General features: G+C 38.6%; 1 protein-coding gene across 1 annotated transcript in view; it reads right to left on the bottom strand.

The window, feature by feature from the left end:
- Positions 1–13,333: 13,333 nt before the first annotated feature.
- The window catches only part of LOC106883974 (phenylalanine--tRNA ligase beta subunit), a 32,902-nt gene continuing 31,617 nt past the window's right edge, over positions 13,334–14,618 (bottom strand). The window contains exon 19 of the mRNA XM_089342380.1: positions 13,334–13,683. Coding sequence (XP_089198506.1) covers positions 13,535–13,683 — 149 coding nt within the window. The 3' untranslated portion in view covers positions 13,334–13,534. The remainder of the gene's footprint in view (positions 13,684–14,618) is intronic.

Raw genomic sequence — 14,618 nt, 5'->3', positions numbered from 1 at the left:
GCCTTTAGTCGAGCAAATTGACCCTAAGACTTATTTTTTATAAGCCTAGTGTTTATTCTATCAGTCTCTTTTGCCGAACCGCTAAATTAGGGGGACGTAAACATACCTGCATCAGCTGTCAAGTGATGTTGGGGAGACAAACATAGACACACACTCATACATACACACACACACACACACATATATATATATTCGATGGGCTTCTTTCAAATCTACTCACAAGGCTTTGGTCGGCCCAAGGCTATAGTAGAGGACACTTGCCCAAAGTGCCATGCAGTGGAACTGAACCCGAAACCATGTGGTTGGTAAACAAGCTTCTTACCACACAGCCACTCCTGCCCCTATAATTCGTGGTGAATAGATAAGGATGACATTTGACAAGGTAGTCTGAATGTGAGAGGGTTAACTCCTTTACCGAAAATTTCCATTGGAACTGTTTCTTTCAAACTTGAAACCTTCTGTTATTGGATGGCATCAAAGAAGCAGGTGCATCTTACACGCCCTGACCCTTATTACAGTTACACATATTCAAGAAAAATAGTTTTATAGTGCATTGGCTCCTTAGTTCAGTGATTCTCAATCATTTTTTATTCATGGACCTCTTTGATTCTCATTTTATTTTGGTGGACCCTTTATAAACATTAGATTTAATTATTATTGTTATGGAGTCATGTGAGGTAGAAAAAAAAATATCTGGATTAATATTGGTTTCAAATTTTGGCATAAGGCCAGCTTGGGAAAGAGATGAAGTTGTTTACATTGACCCAGAAAGGATGAAAGGCAAAGAATTTTGACCTCGGCAGAATTTTGCCTGGCGTGCTAATGGTTCTATTAGCTTGCTGCCATCTTCTGAATTAATATTAGCCTATAGTAGAGTGTCAGGGATGAAATTATCTTAAGGAAGTGGCCCAACCTTGCATGTAGGCTCTGTGGTAACATTTTTATGGTAAACAAACTACATGGTATGTATCATCAAAAACAAAATACTTTTATCCCCCAAAAACTAAACTTGAAACAAATCCAGTCCATTTCTTTGTTTTCTTCTTCATTGTTGATATTTGCTCAACGAATTACAAATTAACCATTATCTTTTTCTCTTCATCTTTGTAACTTTTCATACCCTATCTCTGAGGTGTTTCATAGCATTTGATTTGTGTTGTTAAGCGGTTTCTGACTAGACTATGTCTATATACGGACTCTATTGTGTCATGGCTGTGACTGTTAATGATTTTTCTTGTCCCCCCTTCTGTGATTGCTGTGATCATACTACCCATGTAATAGCTGTTACATGTGTTGCTAATTCCCTCCTTTCCTATGACTATGCTGTGTCATAGCTGTGATTCCATCTTAGTGACCCCTTTCCCTCCTTCTGTGAATGTTGTGATCTTGTTTGTTCCTGCATGATTCCCTTTTCCTGTGTCATAGCTATGACCTGTCAGAAATATTTCTCCTTGTTGTGAGGTGCAGAGGTGACTGTGTGGGTGTGTGGTTAAGAAGTTTGTTTTCCAGTCTCATAGTTTTGGGTTCAGCCCCACTGCATGTCACTTTGGGTCAGTGTTCGCACCACATATATATGCAAGCATGTGTATGTGTGTGTGTGTGTATGTGTCTTGACATCTTGTGATAGTTATAAAACAAGAACCATTGTCATGCAAGTTGTAAAAATACTGAGGAAAAATATTACCTTGCTTGGAAACAAGGGTTGGTGACAGGAAGGGTATCCAGCTTTATAAAAATCTGCCTCAGCAAATTCCGTCTGACCCATGCAAACGTGGAAAAGGGGACATTATTAACACAGTGATGATGATGATGATGTTGTTCATAATTGAAATGATCTGTCTTAATAATTCCTCTTCTATTATAGCTTGTCAGTCATAACTATCATCACATCCTTTGTCTTTTCATAATTTCTCCTCCCATTGTTTTGCATCCAATTTGATGTTAGTCTGTCTAATACTCTCTCTTCTTCCATCAAACACATTTTAAAATCTATCATATATTCTGATGTAGTAATTTTCTCTCTGCAGTGTCTGACACATCCCCTTCCTGACCTGCTGAATATCACCAGCCCAAAAACACACACACTTTCTGTTAATCATTATACAACCCAGCTGTGATCTGTCCTGTTACTCTTCTTATAACAGTTGTGTGTCTCTCCTGTGATCTGTCCTATAACTTTTCTTGTGATTGTTGTGTACCTCACCTATGATCTGTCCTAATATTCTCTTATCGGCCCTCCATTTCAATCCTGCCAATGAAAAACACACCAGCTATATGTTACCTGTTCCCAAATTGTTCCAGACCGATCTTAATACCACTCTATGGATGATGCTTTACTGTCCCATTGGTGGAGACCATTCTATCAATTTCTTGTTAGGTGATAGGTTGGAATAAAATCTGTGCAGTATTCCTTCTAACTCTTTATGTCCAGAGTTTAAATCTGGCCAAGGTCACCTTCACCTTTCATCCTTTCAGCTAAAGCAAAGTACCAGCCAAGTAGTTTTCTATACATATCACTGCTGTATCTGTTCAGTATCTTTATGTCCAGAGTTCAAATCTGGCCAAGGTCACCTTCACCTTTCATCCTTTCAGCTAAAGCAAGGTACCAGCCAGTAGTTTTCTATACATATCACTGCTGTATCTGTTCAGAATCTTTGTGTGCTGAGTTCAAATCTGACTGAGGTCAACTTTACCTTTCATCCTTTCAGGGTCGATGAAATAAAGTACTGGCATCGATGGAATCGACTAAAATTCAAAATTGCTGGCTTTGTGCCTAAATCAGAAGCCATTATTTCCAATGCCTCTGCTTCCCCTCCCCCATTTTTGTCTTATTTCTCTCCATACAACTTGTTTGCTCACGGATGTCTTTAACCATTTTGATACCAACCAACCAACCAACCTGATATCACCTGTGGTTCTTCTGATATCAAACTTCTTGTTTTAAGGAGATTTCAATTGAAAAAGTTTCCATCAAAATTTCATGCCGATTAATGTTCCAAACATCAGTTTAATGATGAAAGGGATTTTACTAAATTCCTCATCATTTTCAAAATTAATTATAACAAAGGTAGCAATATGTAACACCAGAAATATGGTAACAAAATGGTTAAAGGGATCTAAATTAAAGTTTTTCCATCAAAATTTCACATTGTGTTCCCAACACCAACTTTGTCATTTCACTAAATTTTTCATTATTTTCAATATTAATTGAAACAAAAGTGATGTATTTCATCAGAAATATGGTAACAAAATAACTGAAGTGATCTGAATTAAAATTTACCATCAAAATTTCATGTTAATTTGTGTTCCAAACACTAACTTTACCAAGTTCTTCATTATTTTCAAAATTAATTAAAACAATGGCAATGAAGAAAAATATTAAAAAAATAAAAATAACCCCCCCCACACACACACACAAAACAAGGGGGTAAAGTGATGTTTTATTGTGAGTGAGTGAGTGGGGGTAGGCATAGTGCATCTACTCAGTGACGTGGCACATCGAAGACAAGAAATATAAGCAATAAAACAAAAAATTACATTTTTCTTGTTAACAAAAGAAATATATATTTCTCCCATTGTAAATTTTTTTTAACCCTCTGCCCACTCCCTCCTCAGCCCACTGCTCCCTCCTACTTCATCGTCCTCCTCACACATTCTACCCACTCCCACTTCCTTCTCTTCTTCCTACATTCTTCTCATTGTTCGCCCCCCCCCCCCCCAGCTCCATTTTCCTCTCTCTTTCTCCCCATTATTCTCTCTCTGAACCGTTTTCCCACAATACTCCGTCAGGTGTTTAGACATTAGCTGATGATTTATTCCCCCACCCCCACCCCCGTTTTATTCCAATATAAATAAATCATGCTCTTTCTTTCTTTCTTTGTCCTACTCTTTTTCTCTATCTCTATCTCTCTCCGTTTGTCTATCTGTTTCTTCCTCTTCCTCTCTACATACATCCGACTGTTACCTCCCTTTATTTATCAAGCCTATCTCTCTATGGTGTGTCTTAAAAGCCGACCAACTTTAAATGTCCTATAATATTATTCATATTATTACTAAATAATCAACTTCTTGTTATCTATTTATCTCTCTCTCTCTCTCTCTCTCTCTGACCTCGCCAACAACACCAGCCCCCGCAAAAGCTAAAAAATGAAATATAGTTAGAAGACTGTATTTTCTCTCCTCCCCCCACCGTTTTAAATATTTCCATTTTTACTTCAATTTCACTGTCACCCAATTTTCCATCTTCTTGTTTCTATTAATAAATATATATATAAAAAATACATATCTATTTACTCATACTTGTGTAATTATATGAATATATGTATGTGTATACACATATGCATATACATTTACACACACACACACACCTATATATATATGTTTATATGTACATGTGTGTGTGTGTGTATATATATATATGTATAATATATATACATCTATATATACAAAAACATATATATATATTATACACATATGTATATATATACAAATATATATATATATATATATATATATATATATATATATATATATATATATATATATATATAGTTAACACAAGGGATAAAAAAAGACGAGAAAAATAATGTGAGGACGTAATATATGGAAATTAATAAGACGCTCAGAGAAAAAAAAAGATACCAATGTATATATATACATATGTACATTCATGCATATGTGTGTGTTTGTATGTACGTATGTATATATATATATATATATATATATATATACACACACACACACACACACACACACACACACAGATGCATACCTACACACATACAAACAGGTGCATATACATGTATATATATATATATATATATAGGCAAGAGTGGAGAACAAGTTTCAAAGGTCAAGTCCCTTTATCAACTTAAATCACTTCGCATCACACGCATTTTCATATACAGCATCAATTCAATATGAATATTCCTATGATGTGAAGTGACTTAAGTTGATAAAGAGACTTGACCTTTGAAATTTCTTCTCCCGTCTTGCCTGTATTCTTCTTGCTCCTTAAGAACGCTAATGAGTTGTGCTGTATTAAATGATATCCTTTTGATGTACTTCTCATAATTATATATATATATACATTTATAGATGTGTATACACACACACACACACACACACACACACACACATTCAAGCATACAAACAGGTGCATATATACAAATAGACCAGATAAATTCTCAGTTGTGAGAAGGGTTTATTATTAAAAAAAAAAAAAAAAAAAATTCTTCTCAGAAACAGAAATATAAAAAAAAAATTCAAATGTTACCAATGTTGAGATAAAATTTGAAAATGATAAATAAAAATAAAAATTGACAAAAAGACAATAAACTGTTATGTGGGGCCCCCACACCCCATGGGGCAAGTCCTGTCTCCACACCACATATATGTGTGTGTTGGGGAACAAGAGCTACATTCAAATATTATTATTAATTCATTTATTGCTCAATAAATTTGTTTTTAACTTTCAATGTAAAATAAAGAGTTTTTTCTTTGAAATAACATCTGTCTATATTGTTATCTGTTGTTGTCAAATGCTGTAGTAGTAGTAGTAGTAGTAGTAGTAGTGGTGGTGGTGGTGGTGGTGGTGATGGTCAATGTTGTTGCGGTTAACTTTTAATTTTGGCTAAAAATTGTTGTAGTTGTAGTTGCTGTGGTTGTGTTTAATGTTAGCTAGTGTTGTAGTAGTCATTGTGGATCTTAAATTTCTTCCGACAACTTCAAGTATTTCAAATTTTCACCAGATTGTTTTATAAAAAAAAAAAAAATATACAGTTTCGATGTAGTTTTGCTTGCTGATGATGAAACGTTACCTTAATACTTTTGTTCTAGAAATTGATAATAAAGTCACAAGAATTTAACGTTGTACATCTTTAGCCACTTGGAGGCCTCCGTTGATGATACGTCAGAAGTTGCAACTGTCTGTTGTCATGGCAATACTTATAGGTGAAGTAAAAAAAAAAAAAATTTTTAAATGCTGAGAGATATGTCCATGAGAAAAGGAACATGGTTGGATGGGGAAACTCTTCCTCTTAGGAGTTTTATTTGTGTTTTCTTTTTTTGTATTGCTGATTAAAAGAGAAGACAGATTTTGTTCAGAGGAATTAGAGGTTAGTGACCCTACAGCTGTTCCTTACAAAAATTATTTGTGAAAAATCTGTGTAGAAGATTTACTCTGTAACCCAGTAAAGGTTGATGGTTCTGGCTGAAGTGTTGAAATTCAAAATCTTAGTAAGTAGGAGAGCAGACAAGTCACAAATCCTTTCAGGTAGATGGTTCTGCTCGATTTGCAGAAAAGGTGTAGGCAGAAACTCTGTAAGATGTACTTGGTGTAAGCTATGAACACATAAGAGGTGCAGCACTATCAGAGGAAGGTTAACGGGGAAAATAGTTTTTATGTATGGTAGGTGCTCAGGTACAATTAACACTAAAAATGTACAGAAAATAGACTCTATCAAATGCCAGTCGGGATAACTAGAAGTAGTCCATAGCTTCTGTTACCTAGTCAGTAGCAGGGGTGGATGCTCTGAGAATGTACCTACTAGAATAAGAATAGGCTGGGGAAAATTCAGAAAGCTCCTACCTCTGTTGGTAACAAAGGGCCTCTCTCTCAGAGTGAAAGGCAGAACGTATGATGCTTGTGTGCAAATAACCATGCTACATGGCAGTGAAACATGAGCTGTGACTACCTAGGATATGTGTAGGCTTGTTAAAAAACGAAGCATGTATGCTTTGCTGGATGTGTAATGTCAATGCATGCACGACAGAGTATAAGCACCCTGAGAGAAAAGCTGGGCATAAAAGGCATCAGATGTGGTGTACATGAGAGAAGGCTGTGCTGGTATGGTCATGTGGTGCATATGGATGAGGACAGTTGTGCGAAGAAGTGCTATACTCTAATGGTGGAGGGAACCTATGGAAGAGGGAGACCCAGGAAGACATGGGACGAGGTGGTGAAACATGATCTTCGAATGTTGGGCCTCACAGAGGCAATGACTAATGACCGAGACCTTTGGCAATATGTTGCGCTTGAGTAGACCTGCCAAACCAAGTGAGATCATAGATATGGCTGATGCCTGTGTCATGTAACTGGCATGTAAAAATCACCCTCAAACGTTGGGCGATATGACAGGTTGAAAAAACCTGTCAAGCCAAGTGAAATTGTAGCCATGGCTGATGCCAGTGCCGATGGCATGTAAAAAGCACTGTTTGTGCGTGCGGCCGATGCTGATGTTATGTCAATGGCACCCATGCCGCTGGCATGTAAATAGCACCCACTACACTCTTGGATTGGTTGGCTTTAGGAAGGGTATCCAACCGTAGAAACCATGCCAAACCAGATTGGAAGCTAGTGTAGCTCCCCGGCTTACCAGTTTTCAACCAAACTGTCCATCCCTTGTCAGTTTGGAAAACGGACGTTAAATGATGATGATGATGATGACAAATGGTATTTTTTGGAACAAAAATACAACTGATTTTACTTGAAAAGTAACAGAAACAATGGCAATACAAGGGTTAGTTGAAAAGTTCCTGGCTTTGGGTAAAAGAAAAATACAAGAGGGTGGTGAGCTGGCAGAAGCGTTAGCACGCCGGGTGGTGAGCTGGCAGAATCGTTAGCACGCCGGTTGGTGAGTTGGCAGAAGCGTTAGCACGCCGGGTGGTGAGTTGGCAGAAACGTTAGCACGCCGGGTGGTGAGTTGGCAGAAGCGTTAGCACGCCGGTTGGTGAGTTGGCAGAAGCGTTAGCACGCCGGGTGGTGAGTTGGCAGAAGCGTTAGCACGCCGGGTGGTGAGTTGGCAGAAACGTTAGCACGCCGGTTGGTGAGTTGGCAGAAGCGTTAGCACGTCGGGTGGTGAGCTGGCAGAAGCGTTAGCACGCCGTGCGAAATGCGTAGCGGTATTTCGTCTGCCGTTACGTTCTGAGTTCAAATTCCGCCGAGATCGACTTTGCCTTTCATCCTTTCGGTAATCAATTAAATAAGTACCAGTTACGCACTGGGATCGATATAATCGACTTAATCCTTTTACCTGTCCTTGTTTGACCCCTCTATGTTTAGCCCCCCCCCCCCTGTGGGCAATAAAGAAATAAATATTAATTTCAATGAAGAGGAAATCACTTTAATAAAATAAATCCCCAAAAATCGCAAATAAAAGAAAGGAAATCGATTGTACAGTTGAAGGGAATTAACCTTGTATGAATCCAGAAGAATTGCACATGAGTTTTATCCCTTAGACTGCATTTTAATTGATTTAATTTTTTTTTTCTGACGATGGCGTAGCTCGGTCAGCTGAAATAGAAATAGAAACATCCATTTCACTAAAGCGATACAACGTAGATTATTATTCCTGAAAAATAAAGTACCGCTGGAATGATTTTGATATCGGGCTTTCCTCAAGCAAGGCTGAGGGCAGGGTTTTAAGCAGCATCACCGGCTCCCGAGAAAGTTAATGCACCGGGCCCTGTAGTATGTATTTATTTACAGCAAATCACACAATACATAGAGTAGAATTGAGCCCCTTGAACTGTAAGGCCCTGGGCCGCTGCCCAGTGCGATCATGCATTAAGGCGGCACTGACTGAAAGAAAGTTTATGAAAACAGCGAATAAAATTTGGTCATATATTCTTTCCTACTCTGGCACAAGTCCCGAAATTTTGGGGGAGGGGGCCAGTCGATTAGGTCGACCCCGTAAAGATGAAAGGCAAAATCGACCTCGGCGGAATTTGAACTCAGAACGTAACGGCAGACGAAATACCCGGCGTGCTAATGTTTCTGCCATCTCGCTGCCTGTATGTCCTGTGTATTATCACATGTGATATACAGGCAGAAGGGTTGACTGTTTCTAAGCTAAGGGTTCCCTACCCTCATCCATGACTCCTGGATAGCCCTCTGCTACCATGTTTTATGCTGCTGACAGTATTGCAACTCTCCTGGATGGTTATGGTTCTTTAAATCCAAGAGATCTTGGATGTTGTGACCAGGTCAGTCTGGGACCCCAAAGGGCCTGGCTGTGGCCATGTTGGGGCACCGCCATTATTCACTTTCTTTTCTTCATTTTTTTTTTTTTTTAAATTCTGTTATTAGGTTGAAATCGACAGAAAGAAAAGTAAGTATAACAAACTGACAGGCATCGTTAAACTGAAAAGAAATCAAATCCTTGATCGGCAAATAGCTTAGATAAGTCAAGTTACTAACAAATATAATGGTGGTGGGGTGGGGGTGGTATGAGTAAAGATATTGGTTGGAGGAGGAGGTGGTGATTATGACGGAGGTGGTAGTGGTGGTGTCAGTAGAGATATTCATTGAAGCAAGTAGTGGTGGCGATGGTGGTGGGGGATATCGTTTAACGGCGATGACGAGGGGGGGGTGTACTTTTTATGTTTGTTTTCTTTTTTCTATCTCCCCCTCTTTTGACGCATGCGCTTCAATGCAACTACCTATCGTCTGCCTTTCAAACATGATAAAAAGGGAACAACAGACGATAACAGCAGAGACTCCATCTAAGAATATCAGAAGAAGGAATTGTAATTCAGAAACCAAATTACAACAGGTATATATAGTCCATTTTTTTTGTATTATAGTGCATTGTTGTACCATTCTAAACTTTTTATTCTTTACAATAAGTTATATATATGTGTGTGTGCGTGATAAGTAGTTTGCTTACCAACCACATGGTCCCGGGTTCAGTCCCACTGCGTGGCACCTTAGGTAAGTGTTTTTTTACTGTAGCCTCGGGCCGACCAAAGCTTTGTGAGTGGATTTGGTAGGCGGAAACTGAAGGAAGCCCGTCGTATATATATATGTGTGTGTGTTTATCCCCCCACCATTGCTTGACAATCGATGCTGGTGTGTTTACGTCCCCGTAACTTATCAGTTCGGCAAAAGAGACCGATAGGATAAGTACTAGGCTTACAAAGAATAAGTCCTGGGGTCGATTTGCTCGACTAAAGGCTGTGCTCCGGCAAGGCTGAAGTCAAATGACTGAAACAACTAAAAGATATATGTATATATATTCAAATAACCGTATAAAGTTTGTTAAAACTTTAATCAACATGCTACTACCACTTCGAGTTTAGGCATACTTACACAAATGTGCCCCACGCAATTAGGCATACTTACACAAATGTGCCCCAAGCAATTTTGTTCCTTCATCAATTTCAGAAAGAAAAAAAACCCCAGAAAAACTATTGTTTTAATGAAATATAATTATTTATAATCTACACCATCTGAAAGGTATTTGTAGAACATTTCGTTGAAAAAAAAAAATCTATTTTTATGAAAGTTATGAGGAAATAAAGTCGGTGTGTGTGTAGGGGTGGGGCGGACGTGTAGCTATGCTAATGGCATTTCGTTTGTTTTTCCCTCTCCCCCTCTTTGTAATAATTACAGTCTGTCACAGCAGCCACCTTGTCCTCAGTAAAACCTTATTCTTTTACTTGTTTCAGTCAATTGACTGCGGCCATGCTGGAGCACCGCTTTTAGTCGAGCAAATCGACCCCAGGACTTATTCTTTGGAAGCCTAGTACTTATTCTATCGGTCTCTTTTGCCGAACCGCTAAGTTACGGGGCCCGTAAACACACCAGCATCGGTTGTCAAGCGATGTTGGTGGGACAAACACAGACACACAAGCACACACACATATATACATATATACGACGGGCTTCTTCCAGTTTCCGTCTACCAAATCCACTCACAAGGCTTTGGTTGGCCCCAGGCTATAGTAGAAGACACTTGCCCAAAGTGCCACGCAGTGGGACTGAACCCAGAACCATGTGGTTGGTTTTTTTTTTTTATCTCATGTGGGAGATGAAAAATTAGTATATAAAATTAAATATAAAGGGAATTATCATCATCGTTTAACGTCCGCTTTCCATGCTAGCATGGGTTGGACGATTTGAATGAGGACTGGTGAAACCGGATGGCAACACCAGGCTCCAGTCTGATTTGGCAGAGTTTCTACAGCTGGATGCCCTTCCTAACGCCAACCACTCAGAGAGTGTAGTGGGTGCTTTTACGCGTCACCCGCACGAAAACGGCCACGCTCGAAATGGTGTCTTTTATGTGCCACCCGCACAAGCCAGTCCAGGGGCACTGGCAACGATCTCGCTCGAAAATCCTACAGGAGCCAGTCAGGCGGTACTGGCAACGGCCACGCTCAAAATGGTGCATCTCATGTGCCACCCGCACAAGCGCCAGTCCAGGGGCACTGGCAACGATCTTACGTGGCTTGCCGCAATACTAATCAGGTAAGTGCTGATATATTCTAGTTCTTCTTGTAATTTAATTTTCATGTCATGCAGGAAGTTTTTACAGAAGAGTAAAATTATGAACCAAAAAAAAAAGAAAAAGAAAAAAATACGATAAAGCAATAAAAAAATTAATCACAAAAAGTATAATGAAGATGTGGATGAGATTTTTTTTTAATGTGAATTCCAAATGTTTCAGAATGTGGTGGAATACAATAAAATGATGGAAGATCATTTTAATCTTGGTTTCTGTTCTAAAGACATGATGAAAGAATGGGGGGCAACAGAAGTTTAAAAAACATGGAATTAGCATTTCAAGAATCAAATCCTTCCAAAAAATATACAGTTCCATTGTAAAAAAAAAAGGTAAAAACCACCTTTGGTCATGAATGGCCATGGGATCATACCTAGAAAGTTACACTCTAATGCACAAGTCCAGGCAAGATTTGTTTAATAAAAATCCCTCCTCCTAATGATTTTGCTTTCGTTTCGTGACAGCTATCATGCAGAAAATGCCAGCTTCTAAACCCTGTTTTCTGATTAGGAAAAATTGATTAAACTTTAAACCTCAGTAAGAATTTTCTGCAATTTTTCTGGAACAAATAAATAACAAAATCGGATCTAACGTGGAAAATTATTTCAATATACCAAATTTGGAGATTTTGATGTAATTTTAAAATCTCACAATATGTGACAGCAACAGGGAAGACCCTACGAAAGTAGAGAGACAGATAGTTATAGGACGACACACACACACATTTACAAACGTACACAGAGGTAATCACGAGTTCAAAATGGTGTATAGTAGATGTGTGTGGGGGTGTTTCTTTGCGATGGACAGTAGAAAAGTCCCCTACCCCCTTTTTCCTTAAGGCTACGTATTCCTCATACCCACCTTTCTTCCCCTTCATTGGTGTTTTAAAAGTTACTTATGTGCATGTGTGTATTTATGAAAGTGCATGTATATAACCACTACACCATATGCCAGTGGGCACCAAATGTAAATAATGTACATAATCCCTCATCGCTTAAATATAGAACTGTATTATAGATTTTTATTGAAATCCAATTAGCCTATTATTCAACTGGATGTCAGTTTAACATGAATGCAAAGTTTTGTGAAGGTTGGTTTGCTGGTTTATGCATCAAGATGGTAACAGCAGAAATTGCCATTTATATGTAAGATATATGTGTGTATGTACATGATAATGATGATGGCTGTCCACTTGTGACCGAGGAAGAACATCAGACCAATGTCCATGCAAAATGCCAGCAATATCCATGCATGATGTTACTGTACCAACAGTCAACTTCACCCAGGTTTACATCCACAGCTTCCATGCTTGCAACAGTGCCCTCCTATAGAACCAGGCATCAGTCACCTAGCCAGCGAGTGCACAGCCAAGTTTTAGGTCCAGTAAGGCTTGCACAGCACCTCACTGACCCTCTCCACCTTACTGATATGATATCCAGTGCCAATATGAGTTGGAGGCTCAGAAATGTAGAAAAGCCATAGTCTCAAGTACAAGCAAAATATCCCCAAACTGCTTAATGCCATTCTCTGCATATCTGGTTTTATATCAGTGACCATCTCCTAGAGACATGCTTTATATTATCATTGTCATCATGTCCTTTCTATTCTGAGACAGGTTGGACAATTCAACAAAACCGAACAAATCAGAGGACCCTGAATGACCTTTTTAATGTCAACCCTTTCACAATGTACTAGGTACTTGTTTTCATGGCAGCAATACTAGTTAGGTCACCATGAAACTTGCAATACGAAAGATCCCTTGTGACTGGGGGGGGGAGGTATAATAGAGAAGGGGTGTGGATTTATGCGAGGGGTTGAGAGATAAAAAGTATAATAGAAGGGACAAGAACAGGGGGAGGAGTTGGAGAGGAGATACATGGCCACCCCAACATTATATGAGAGCAGGTGGGAGTAAATGAATGTAAACAGGAAACAGACGAGACATTAATTACCTAATGAGCAAAAACTGATATACAACACTTCTGTGTAGTAAATCATATCATTTACGAATAGAATTTAACTCATGAAAAAAAGAAACAATAAAAATATAACACTTGACAATTTTTATTACTGCTCTTTTTGAGTGCGTATATATACACATACATAGATTTTCATGATCAATGCATTTAATTAATCAATTACAATATCACATAAATTAGATTGTAGTGGCGTTTGTGATTGTCGGTCAAAGACCAAGCTGATGGTGTAATCCATACAAATGGGTTTCAAGTTGTGCAAAAAAAGCCCTTTTATAGTTTCTCAATATTGATCTCTAAAGCAGAGCATGGCATGTTGAGTTCAAACTTTGTGATCACATCTGGGTGTAATACTCCAAACTTGCCAACACTTTGGTTTCCAACGATGATCTCTGCACAACGACCGGGGAAAAAAGTTGGATCTGCAACAATAAAAATTAAAGGTAAGTAATCAAGATGATAAGGGCCGAGTTCTTGGTGTTTTTGTTATGGCATTTCTTCCTGAAAACACAGACACGCAAAATCCTAGGGATTAATGAAATTAGACGGGGGGGGGGGGGAACAGCACATGAATTGAATGAAGGAAGCTTATCTTTTTTCATCTTTTTACTAGTTTTAGTCACTGGACTGTGGCCATACTGGGATGGAGGTGGGGACTGCTTTAATGTGTTTCATTGGTTCACAACAGGGGTTCATATAAGATTTTGCTGTTAAAATTCATGTGCAATAAATTAGTCAAACTTCTAAATGTTTTTTAGTACAATCCCTAATAATAACTAAGTATAAAAGGATTTTTGATGCATCCACCTGTGTAAAATAGGAATCAAAGGAGTCCATCATCATCATTTGATGTCCATTTTCCATCCTGATATGGGTTGGGTGGTTTCATAGGAGCTGGAGAGCTGTCCAGGCTCCAATTGTCTATTCTGGTGTGGTTGTTAGGGCTGGATGTCCTTCCTAATGCCAACCATTTTGCAGACTGTGCTGGGTGCGTTTTACATGGTGCCATGTATGTGGTGCTGGTACAAGTGCTTTGTATGCGGCACTGGCACGAGTGCCTACTATGTGATGCTGGCACAAGTGCTATGTATGTGGTGCTAGTGTACAAGTGCTTTGTATGTGGCACCGGCATGAATGTTTTGTACGTAGAATCACTGCATTAGATGAATACTTAAAATAGATCTAGAGCTGTAAAAATCAGATTATAGGAATTGATACGTTAGCTGTTCCAATAATAATTATTATAAGAATGTTTTCTGATGCTCTACCAATTCTGCCAGTTTATTTCTCCAATAATAATAATAATGGTTCCTAACTTAAGCACAAGACCAGCAATTTTAGAGGGAGGGTGTTAGTC

Source organism: Octopus bimaculoides, chromosome 26, assembly GCF_046866305.1.
Source record: "Octopus bimaculoides isolate indiv1 chromosome 26, ASM4686630v1, whole genome shotgun sequence".
In the NCBI taxonomy this organism is placed as follows: domain Eukaryota; kingdom Metazoa; phylum Mollusca; class Cephalopoda; order Octopoda; family Octopodidae; genus Octopus; species Octopus bimaculoides.
Note: the sequence above shows the minus strand (reverse complement) of the source record. Positions and strands in the feature narration are given on the sequence as shown.